At 38.9% G+C, this 12,435-nt stretch overlaps 1 protein-coding gene across 2 annotated transcripts in view; it reads left to right on the top strand.

The window, feature by feature from the left end:
- NHLRC2 (NHL repeat containing 2) overlaps window positions 1-12,435 on the top strand; it is a 50,059-nt gene that overhangs the window by 1,890 nt on the left and 35,734 nt on the right. For both annotated transcript variants that reach the window (XM_090057956.1, XM_090057955.1), the window contains exon 2: window positions 3,367-3,519. In XM_090057956.1, the coding sequence (XP_089914082.1) occupies window positions 3,367-3,519 (153 nt within the window). The remainder of the gene's footprint in view (window positions 1-3,366; window positions 3,520-12,435) is intronic.

The following is a 12,435-nucleotide window of genomic DNA, read 5'->3' as shown; positions in this document are numbered from 1 at the left end:
GTGCACCCTTAGTTCTCTCAGGAAGATAACAGAGTAGTTCTTGGAGCTCGTTCCCAGGGTGGGCTGCCTGGTTTTAATACCGTGCAGTCCTGTTTGAAACCTTTGACTTGATCTTGGGAATCCTGTGTGCGCCTGTAACAGTGGCACCTTTGAAAGGATCTCAAGACTCCCCAGGGTTGAGAAGAAACCTTACTCTCTTGGCCTGAAAACAGCCCACTACTCCAGGATTGCTAAATCTCACAACTTCCTCATGAAACATCTCCCAGTGTTGGATGTTTTTGTTAAAGTCCCGCCTGTTGGAATGGCTGCTGTTTTAAGGCCTTAGTTTTCATTTATATATCTCATCAGGTATGTGTAAATATAAGATCCTCATGGTCACAAAAATGTGACTCTCGAGGCCCTGGCGGTAGGTCAAGAGGGGAAAAAAGAACCCACACTTCAATGAACTTTAAGCCAATCCTCTTACCTTTGGAGGGGGCTGTTATCTGGTCCATTTTATGCATCCAAACTGTAATTAAGTTAAGTGATATGCTCCTTCAGGTGAGTATAATGCACCTCCTGTCGGCTGGTTCTGTTGTCTTGCAGGCTGACGGTAGTCTCTAGGCAGGTAGGCACCATAATTATTCTCTTGTATAAGTGAGCACAGAACTGTAGCGGTTTATCTTTAAAGTCTTTGCATTCATCACTTGACACAAATTCAGAAATACAAATACATGTTCTGCTTCTTCAATTCAAGTTTTCTTGGAGAGGAAGAGAAGAAAAAATGTGGAATGAATATGTTTTCATTTGTTTTCGTGTTGTTGATTCTTCATTCCAAATCATAGAAAATTAGGGTTGAAAGGGACCTCAGGAGGTCAACTAGTCCAACACGCTGCTCAAAGCAGGATCATCCCCAACTACATCATCCCAGCTAAATATTAATAGGGTTGTTATGTTCTTGAGAATACTAGCAAGAAAGACCATTTACATACTAAACTGTTTTTTCTCTAGGTACTCTGAACTCTCACTCCATAGTAAAATGACCCCTCTTCTGTCAGTTACCATTCAGGCCATTTCCCAGCTTTCAAACTGTGTTTAAAAATGACAAATTGAAGCCTGGGTTGTTTTCAAGACAACAAATCTTTAAAATATTTCTCCAGTTTCCTGCTCGTTACAAATGTATTTTAATGGATGGAGAAAATACCTTTGGTGGTTACTAGTAAGCATAGTTTTGGTAAAGGCTAGTAATTTTTCATAATGTTTTTGCTAAACTACCAGTACATTCCCAAAAATGTCATTTGGCTTAGTCAAGATGATAGTAATAGCCACATAACAATATCGTTTCCTGGCTAGAAAAAAGATGAAGTGGCTTTGATTGTTTTGTCAAAAAATCAAAAGTGCTGTTTAGGATTTATCCCAAAATCTAAAGGATAATGGAACATTGTTTTGGCTCTTAATTTTTAGATGTAATATATATTAAAAAAAACAAACCCACATTTCTGTGATGGTGTATATAGTTCCAAACCAAAACAGAAGTCATGCTTTGACACTCAGAATATCACTGGTATAAATGGGAGCTCTCATAGGAAAAAAAGGTTAGAGAAAATTTCTGTTTGGCTTTTAAAGGAGAATTCTTCCCTGTATATTTTAAGGACCAGTTTTCAGGTTTATTATTTAGCTTCCACATTTCCACATAATTAAATAATTAGGAAATATATGTGCAGACTTTTCTTAATCTGAATCCAGAACCCTGGCTACTAAAGAAGAAGAAAACTTAATTTTTTTTATTCTTACTAGCAAATCCATTTAAAAAAACAAACAAACAAACAAAAAAGAACCTCTGTGCCTTCATTCCTTAACTTCTTTGTTGTTGGCCATTGTTAATATCTCTCTGACTTGGTTGAGTTCTTCTGAGTGTCCTCAATATCATTGCTTCAGTTTCAGGGCTTGGTTCCTACTTGTCTGCTGTTGTCCCTTCTGTTATTGCTCCCTCAAACAAACCAGAAATGCCATCCTCATTGGCTTATGAGCATTTGTGCCTACTTTCATGTCTCTATGATATGAATCAAAGCTTAAAGCCTGTAAGGAGGAACAACTGCAGTCTGCTGATTGAAGCCTTTTGGAGTTACACAGGTCTGTCCACACAGATTTGAGGGACTAAGACCTGAAGGTATACATTTCAGAAATTCAGTGGTGGATTAAAAAAGAAATCTTCCATTATGAGTACATCTTATATGTAGCAAGTGAGACAACAGGTGTGTACTACTGCTACCTAGATTCCTGGGTTTCATTCTTGGGTCTGCCACAAATATGCATGACCATTTTGGGTTACTTTGGGTGGATCTTCTTCCGCCATGCTTTTTTGTTTTCTTATATAAGTAAGTCTTTATTAATATTACCAGTACCTCACCTGTGGGGGTGTCACACAACTTTCTCCCAGTGAAGAAAAACAAAACTTCTATTGACTAATAGAGAGATTATCCTGAGTTCTATGGGATGGTCACAAGGTGGGATTTAAATTTATCTTCTAAGGGATTTATGAGTCTATATCCTATTCCAAAGTAGGACTTAATTCACTGCAGCCTTTTTCTATCTTATCTGTGTACTTGTTTGTCTTCCATTGTTTTAGAAGTTAGCACATACAGATAAAGAACCAGGATTTCTATTCCTTAGCTTTTTTTTACTGACTTCTTCTTTGTATGTCTGTAGAACAGACATATACTATGGATTCATAAAGGAAGTGGTTGGAAATAATTCAGTGAAAGGTGCTATAGTCTATTATTGCAAGTATGGTTATTGGGACAGTACATATTATTATCATTAATATTTTATATTTATCATCTAATAGCTTTTATACTCTCTTGAAAGTAATTCTATAATGTAGCACAGATGGTTGAGGCATTTTTTCAGTAAGAGGTAAATTATGGCATTTTTAAAAGGAATTAATACTCCTACAAATTAATAAGGTTTATACATACATAACTTCTGTTTATTCCATTGATGTATATAGCTGTCTTACCCATGTGTTGTTATTATGTGGTTGATTACTGTAAATCATGATTCTTAAACAGAAAACAATTTTTGTAAAGTTTGCCTGTGCTTTCAATTAACATTAACCTATTATGAGTTAGTCTGTTCATTACAACTGTACATTACAACTGTGTAACTCAATAGTATTTATTTTGACTAATTAAATATGAAGAATTGTAGGTCAAAGCCACATTTGCTGTCTGTAAGATTGTGGCTAGTTTTCTTATCTTCATAAAAAGTGATATTTTAAAACTGTTAATGAAATGTACCAGGAATGTTAAACACTGGTATACAAACTAGCTGTAGAACCCACTCCTTTATCCTTTAATTTGGATGCTTCTGCTTTCTGAATTCCAGATCTGGAATGGCTAAACACTGAAGGTCCCATTTCTCTGTACAAAGACCTCTGTGGAAAAGTGGTGGTGTTGGATTTCTTCACTTACTGCTGCATCAATTGTATGCACCTGCTGCCTGACCTCCATGCATTAGAGCGCAAGTATTCTGATAAAGGTATCAACGCTTTTGTTTGCTTAGAATAGAATTTCCTGGCAGTGTCAGCGGTGGAGTAGCTGAGTCACTTGTTGCTGGTTGCTAAACATTTGGCAAGACTACAGTAGTGTCTAAAAGTGTCTTCTAATCTGTTATCCTGAAAAATGGAGGACTGTATCTACTCCACAACACTTCTAAAAGGGGTTAAATTTGGCAACTGTTGTATTTCTAACTTTAGAGAAGCCATATTAATATTTAAGAACCAAAGCAAGTATCTATGTAAATAAAGCTGTTTGCAGAATAATGCACTATTGAAGTGGTTGACTTGGGTACTAAGTGTCTAGATGTCTAAACAATGTCTTCAAGACTTGATAGATTTAAAAATGAGTGAGTGCTTGAGGGCTCGTGCCTAGTCTGAAAAGGGATATGCATACTATGCTTAAGCTCTGTTTGCACTCTGAAATCTTACCCTAAGGTTTTTTCCCCAAGTCTGACTTGTCCCTTGCTTCTTTTCATGCAAAACATCTTTTCTTCCTTTTTCTAGTTCTCTATTTAATTTCAACTCCTTCTCAAATTTTAGTTCAAGATAGTAAATCCTGCCTGTCTTTCTGATTTAAATAGTGTTCAGGATGGCTTGCAAAACAAGAATTATAGTCTTATATCTTTTCTTAGAATCTGCTAACCAGGCATGAATATTTTAAGAAGTGCTAGATAAGCATTTCTTCTAAGCAAATAAGAAGGATTGAAAATAATATTGTTCAACACCTTAAAATGTAAGGTGTGAGAATTTTACAGTGTGTTTGACCCCCACTGGCCTATTTGTGAGTTTAATCTGTAGATCTTTACATTTAGGTGATTGTCTACTTCCAGTGGAATAGTAATAGTTTTGACCAAAGTACCATTTGTTTATTGCAGTATGTAAATAACACTACACTTTAAAGAAGACATAAATAGGCCACTTGTCTTCCCTTAAGAGTTTATAATTTGTCCCAGAAAAAGGAAAGCAGATGCAATAGTTTAAGTGCAGGGAGTTTTTGAAATAATGTACCATCAGGTGTGCCCCTGCCCCTGACTCTACCTCTGGCTGCCCACACCTCTCCCAACAATCAGCGAATTAATTCACGCAGCTCCCAGCTCAAGTTAGGCAGCTTAAACTAAGAAAATCTGAGTTAAGTTGGTAATGCCCTCGGTTCAAGCTTTTCTTGTAGTAATTGAAGATCAAAAGATGTTTTGAATTCGGCAAGCAGGTATGTGTGCTTTTTGCTTTTTTTGCTTTCTATTAAGTAACCTTTCCACAAGGAGCCTGAACTGGGTGTTTTTTGAGTTGAACTATTCCAGCATAAATTTTAGAAAGTCTAAGGATTCACTGCTACCAAAAAAATGTTGATTGCAGTAACTGGGCCTTCAGGGATAAAGGACTGAGGAAAGGGTCTAGGCAGTTACAAAAAGTTAGTCTTGGATGTGAACATTTTTTTAAAACAACTAAAGACATTGGTGCAGATAATACAAATTTGTTTTAAGAGAAAATCTGTGTAGATATAGCATCAACTGCATTGTCTGTGCTCATACAGCATTGCTGAAGGATGTCAGCATAATGGATAACAGGTTTCACTATAGAAAGAGGAGGGAAAGTTTTCATCACATACTAAAGCAACCTCTTATTTGATAAAAACTCCATTTGGAAATGTCTGTGAAGATCTGAATTTGTAAATAAGGTTTAATTGGGAACAATAATGAAAAGCTGCAAAACTTGTTTTATGGGGCCATTAACTCTTAAGCTACTTGCTAGTCATGAAATACTGTAAAACATCTGGGATAGCCTGTTCCTGGACTTGGTGAGACTTCAGAAAGTGCTGCAGGGTTAGTGGAATGGTCTTCATCTCGCTGGACCTCAGACAGAAACAACCAATTTTAGTCTTGCTAAGAACGTCCTCTTTTGGTTTGCTTAAGTAATTTGCCCTGCCATTTGCCACAACTTGTGTCAGAAGAAAGGCAGGTTATGGGGAAAAAGTTTAATTCTCAGGAGTCTCCCAGCTTAAGAAGTTTTCAGGGAGTAGTAATTAGGAACCTGAAAGTTGCTGTGTGAGGGGAATGCAGTGATGGCTAGGGAGGCTGGGTTAAGGAAAAGAGAGCTGTTTCCATAGAAGCAATAGACAAGGTCATAGTGAAAGTGGCAGAGGTCCTGCAGGAATGTAAGAGACAGAAGTTAAATGTGCATATGTTCCATCCCTTATTGTGATGCGTAAGTGCTTGACTCATTTCATTCCTATGGCTTAAAACATCCAAATCATAAATTAAGACATGCTGCCTATACCCCTTTGCTTACAGCATACTGAAAACATGTATTAATGGGCATGTAATACATGTAGTATCTTCCTTTGATTATATGCTGTTCATTTATTTTACAGCGTAGCTTTTTGATATCCTTATATTTGTTTTACGTTCGCTCAGTGCAAATATCTCTTGGTATTCAATGCCATGCCACGCCACCAGAATGATGGAACTTCAGCAGCGTGCTGCTGTGACTTGAGATGCCTGAGCACAACACAATACTGTTTTAGGATAATTCGGAGCATCAAATGTATCTGTATGTACACACACATTGTTTTATTATCTTGAAACTTCAGTAGGTTTGTCTGAAAAACAACTGAATGCCACCCAGCATCTTTATCTGATTTGTTCTTTCTCTTATCTGTAACAGTTCTATTTCTGTTTTCAATGTGGCATTCAGTAAGTTATTTTAAACTCCAGTGCATAGTCAAGCTCATGTTATCAGTTGTTGAGAAATGATCTGCTGTACTTCTATAAGAGGAAGTATATTTTAATATTCAGAAATAGTTTGGCATAGGTCCAAGTCTGTGCTGTGTAATACTTCAAACAAAGTGTTTAAACTGGATGTATATTACAGTGCCAAAGCATAGACCAATTCAGACTAAGGATTTTAATTAATTAATTAATTAATTTTTATTACATGTGCATTTGTGGTGAAGAAATTCCCCAAACTTACTCCCTTTTCTTGAAGCACAAATATGTGCTGTTACATCTGACTCTTTCATAACGATAATGTTTGATGAGGCATATTGTTGCTTACTGAACAGGGTTGCAGTGTTGTAGTATTCATTTAAGTTTGGGTTTATAAACAATACTTAGAAAAATGCATACAGTTTTTTTCAGTTACAAATGGTCTGAAGTTCAATAGTTGGGGAGCTATAACTTTTCACTGAGGTTTTTTTTAATTCTGCAACTGAATCTACACTCTTCTGTCCTGCACTGAAATTTGTCATTCCTTCAAATGTCTTTGTGCTCTGATGATGTTCATGGGCTCTCTTGGGATCTTGGCTAGAAGGCAGGAGACAAAATTATTAGAAACATAGCCATGGAGTAGGTGATCTCCAGGGATCCTGCTTTTGGAAGCCTAGCACTGCCTCAATTACTATACTAAAATAAATTCTAAGTACCTAAACATTTTAGTATTTGATTTTGGATTTTTTTTATCATGGAAAATCAGAGCCCTTTAGCTCACTAAGATGCAGGTCCACACTCCTTATGCCCCACCCATAACCTCAGGTAGTGGGGAATATCCACCTCTTTTTCTGTATTCCTCTGGGAAATGGAAAACCTAGATCCCTGGTGATCTCAGGTGTCACCTAGTCCAGCTGCCTGCATAAGTGAAAGATGCACTATTTCTAAACCATCCTTGTTGAAAACTTATACAGCTTCTTGAAAACCTTAACTGAAAGATTTTATAAACTTCCCTAGGTGGCTTGTTCCATTGCTCTACTAGTATAAGGAACAGGTTTCTGAGATTTAGTCTAAATCTGCTTTGCTGCAATTTAAAGCCATTCTTTCGTATCAGCACTTCTGTAGCAAAGGGAGAACAGTTGTTTTCCCTCTTTATGGCAGCTTTCCAGTTATATGTAAACTGCTGTCCTATCCCCCTTAATCTCTTTTGTGCCAAATTAAACATGCCTAGTTTTCTCAGCCTTTCCTCCTATACCTTATCTTCTTGTATGTCTCATCCTTGTCGCTCATCTCTGGATCCTCCCCAGTTTCTCTATATACTTCCTAAAATGCAGCGCCCAGACCTGCACATAGTTCTCTAGTTGAGGTCCGACCAGCGTCAAGTAAACTGGTACGGTCAGCTCCCATGGCTTGCATACAATCTTCCTATTAATGCATCCAAAATTGGGTTTACTTTTTTCCATCACATTGCTGCTTAATTTTGAGTTCATTAGCTACCCAAACCCTTTATCTTTTTTTGTCAGCAGTGCTGCTGCCTAGCTAATTATCTCATATTTGCATTTGAGTGTTCTTCCCTAAGTGTGGTCCCTTTCATTTGTCTGCTGAATTTCATTTTGTTGTCTCTAGTTCAGTTCTTCAAGCTTATCAAGATGCTTTTTAATTCCCTTCCTATCCTCCAAAGTGTCTTCAGTCCCTCCTATTTTTGTGTCATCTGCAACATTGGATCAGGAAGTTTTCTGGCATCCAAGTCATTAATAGAACCGGTAAAGGGCACCACTTGAAGACTCCTGCCATTCTGACTGATTGATTTACCGTTACTCTTCTCTTGCCTTATTCAGGCAATTATGTATCTGCCTAACAGCAATTCTGTCCAGCCCAAATTTCTGCAGTTCACTTCTAAGAATGGCATGTGGGACTATCAAAAGCCTCACTGAAGTCCAAGAATATTAGGTCCACTGCATTCCCTTCATCTACCAAACTAACTACCCTGTCAAAGAAGAATACTGAGTTTATTTGGCATGACTTATTCTCAAGAAATCCATGCTGGCTGCAATTTTTTCCTTTGTGTGATTGAGTAAACGCCAAAGTAATTTAGATTTAAATCTGCTTTTTGATGCTTGTTGTTAAAAAGAAAACACTCTTGCTCAAGAGGTGTATAATATATTTGATATGCATATGAAAAATGAACTGTTGAAAAAACTAACTGTTGTAGGGTTTTTACACAAAATCAACTATTTATATAATTTAAAATGAAAATACAAAAACAGGCACCACGTTGGTAGTGCAAGTGAGGACCTTAGCTGTCCACCCTTTTCTACAGAGGGAATTCACCAAGTGGCAGCAGTTAGACGATGTATTAAAGCTTCCTTCAAGTGGAAAAAACCATAATACAGCTTTTATAATGAGGTTTTTTTTGGGTTCATGAGCTTGTTTATGCTTCACCTTTTTGTAGCACAGCAGAGAGGAGAGCATCTACATTCTTATTTTTGCTTGTTTGGTACCATAATTTGGTACTGTTGAAGAGTGACCTGAGCTAAAAGCTTAATAGACAGATGCTTCAAACCTTTTGCACTCTAAATGGTCTCTCCTGACACTACACAATAGTATAAAACAAGCTAGACAAAGAGGGCAACATAACTATTTATAGCTGGAATGCTTTATATTAACTGTCATTCCAGCTGTTTGGAAAAGTGTGGGAGAGAATGAGATTGAATGATTAAACAGGGAGAATGGTTATGATGGCAATTCAGCTGTGAGTCTGTCAAGATTGTTACAGATGCAGATGTAAGTACCATTGTGAACTAGAAAAGTGTGAAAGCAAAGAGAAGCAATTTGAACGCTTTATAGATTGGCTCACAAACTTCCCCTATATAAAAACACAAAACAATACTACAGTGCAGTGGGTGAGGAAGAAAATGCTGGGAGCTATGTTTTGAAAGGACAGCAGAAGGGAATTACAAAGGAAAGAAGTTGCCGAGTGCCAGTTAGATTATGGGTGCTTGCACTATTAATTTTACCAGAAAGGAGTTTTGATATAGTGTAGAAAAAGACAATAGCTGAATTTGCAAACCCCTGAATGTAGCCTGTAACAAGGGGAAGGGCAATCATTGATTGCTGTCCTTCCTATCAGTCATATCTGTGGTGCAGTGTAGCTAGTTGTTAAAGCAAGGAGAAGAGTAAATTTGGGAAGCACGAACACATTTTGGACATCATTAGGCAGACTTAGTGTTAGCATAACATGTTATAGTCCCATTGATTGAATTGAAATTGCTCCCTTCGGTAGAATTTTGTTGGACAAGGTGACAGCTCTCCCAACTATACAACTGATCTAATAAATGGTATTGCACAAAATCCCTGCCTCAGATATAGTATAGAGACATTACTGAGTAAGGTGTAGGACTGCAGCAAGCATGGCAGGGGTGTAGTGAAGAGAGCAGCAGAGAACTAGGGCCCTGGGACATGTTAAAGTGCTGGGTTTAAAGAGAAGCCAGGGTCTTCACTATTGCTGTTTTTTGTGCAACTTCAGGAGGATTGGGTGTTGGAGCCCAGCTGGCTCTGCACATGGGAGAGCTACACTGTGAAAAGCATGGCTCAGGATAACATGCTGCTTTAACTCCATTCCCTGCTGGCTTCAGTGGGCAATTTGCACCCTCACTGCAGCAGCTGCATTCATTGGCCATGTGCAGGGGAGGCGAGGAAGGGACTTACCCACCTGTCCTGCCAGGTGCAGAAGCCCAGCTTAAGGCTCTTAACTTAGCTCATTCCTTGTTGCCTCTGGTGCCAGCGTTTTGTTCCCTCATTACAATACCTGGGCTGGCCAGGTGGAGGAAATAGAGGGTGGGACTTTCCCTGGGAGCAGCGTGTGCCCTGGATCCCAGGAAGCTTGCTTAGGGGCTCACTCTGCTTACCCTCATTCCCTCCTGGCTTTAGTGCAAGCAGTTTGCTGCCTGGAAGCAGCTGTGCTGGCTTGCCACACGTGAGGGGGAAAGAGGATGAGATTTCCTCTGGAGCAACACAGGACCTTGGCTCCTGGGAGCCTAGCTCAAGGCTCTGCACTCCTTGCGTTACCCACCTACCTTTGACCTTGGGCCTCCTTTTTACTGTCTCATTCCTTTCTCTCCAGCCTTCTGCAATCAGAACTCCCAGCCCAGCCTGACAGAGTGCTGGGCATGTCAAGCTTCCTAAGCGTAGCTGCTGAGTAAGTGGAGCTGGAATCAAAGGTAGGATGCATCCACACCACTGCATCCCCTCTGGATCCTCCCTGGCTCCCTTTCATGCCTGCAATGAACTCAGCCTTTTAAGATGGTGGCAAGACTTCTAAGAAGAAAGATCACACAGGCAGGTGGAGCTACTCGGCATCTGTTGCACACCCTGTGCCACGGGCAGTGCGTGCAGGCAGCCCAGCTCCATGAGCAGCCTGCAGCATGTGAGGCCAGCACAGGGTGCACACTGCAAGTGGTGCCCCACTGAACTAGCTCTGTGCACTGGCTCCAGTAAAGTTCAATCTGGACCAGTGCCTGCTGATTCCAACCTGCAAGCTAGACTGGCTCTGTATACTAGATCTATCTGTGATTTATGGGCTGGATCATATGGCTCCACAAGTTTGATCCAGCTAGAGGGCCATATTTTTGACCCTCCTGCTTTGGGACTTCATTTAAGGCTCCTGTGGTCGTCCACATTTTCTTACTCCTATGAAGTCATTTTGGTTTTTGTCAAAAGGAAGGAGCCATTGAGAGGGCAGTATTTATAGCAACCATATAGATTTATTTATTTATTTTATTTTTTATTTATTTATTTATTTATTTTTTTAGACTGTAGAATGGTTGAATGGGAATTGATTATTTGAATTTACTATTTAACCACAATCTAAAATATAAAATAGTTCAAAACTCTCATTCTACATGAGAGCAGGACTCTGAAATGTGTTCCAAAAATTAGACTGAAAGGAAAATGGGATAGCTGCCACTTCCTTTTAAAATCTTGTTTTAGAGTTCAGTTTATTAACACCAGGCGTGCTGGGTATCTCACATCTCATTTTGGTGATATTCTGTCAACACTGTATAGCAGAAGGGGAAGGAGACATTCTTGTGAAATTTTCCATGTGAAGTGCTGAAAGGTTGGCATGACTTGTGTAATTTTTTTTTTTTTAAATCAATCTGTCATTTTAAAGTATAAATTAAGTTTGTTTTTCACAAGGGAAGATTGATTTAATCCTCAACGTGCTTCTTTCAGTGCCTTGGACATACACTACTCTGTGCTTCAGATGTTCTCTGTAAAAATCTTATTTGCTTAGTGGTTTTTAAAAACTTCCATATTTTTTTCCATAAATGTTCAGTAAAACCTCTTAAAATTTATATTTGTGGTTATCCAAAATTGTTTTTACAAAGGTGAGCAAGTATACAAGGGTTCATCCTTGCATATATTATTGCAGTAAATGGCTTTGATTCAATGCATGGCTTAACTTCTTGCAGGTCTTTTATTTCCCCCTCATATGCTATAGTTTTTGCGTACAGTATAACTCCAAATAAAACACGCATCTTGTTTTTTGGAGGCAAAATGTAGAAAGAGACTTTTCCAGAGTCGTGGCCAACTGCATGACATGGAGTAAGTCATTCTGGGAGCCATTCTGGGGTAGACTCTATCTTCTGAGGTCCCTTGCAGCCCTAATGCCTATGAAATAGCATCCAGGAAGTGTGGCATCAGAAACTTCCTGGTGTGGCAGACTCTCCTGTGATACTCTGTTCCCAGGAGGACTTGCCCTGTGTCATGCAAAGCTAGGCCCCATGCCTTTGCAAAGGACAGTAGCAAGACTGTTACTACTATAGTGTAAGTAGTTCTTTATAGAAATTCCTGTAAATAAAGTGTTGTTTTAACACCTTGGTAAGACCTGAGATGTCGCCAACAGCTCACTTGTTGCATCAGGCACCAGCTACAGCGTTCAGCCTATAGCTATGGCTATGAGAAGGTTAACATGAGACTGCCACTTCAGTTTGCTGAGCAGACACAAATTGAAGCCATCTTGGCAGCTGCATCACCTGTACAGTGTTACCAGGAGTGTTGCTTTTTCAATGAAGAAAACGGCTTTTCCATGTAAAATGCACCCCAGTTTTGGGAGGCTGATTTTTGGGGAAAGATTCACTTTATAGTTGAGAAAATAAGAGAACTGATTGCATGAATAATGCACAAGATAATTGT

The sequence above is a fragment of the Crocodylus siamensis genome, chromosome 7, assembly GCF_052110815.1.
Source record: "Crocodylus siamensis isolate JL-2025a chromosome 7, ASM5211081v1, whole genome shotgun sequence".
Classification (NCBI taxonomy): Eukaryota; Metazoa; Chordata; order Crocodylia; family Crocodylidae; genus Crocodylus; species Crocodylus siamensis.
The sequence above is the reverse complement of the archived record's forward strand: the minus strand, read 5'-3'. Positions and strand labels throughout refer to the sequence as shown.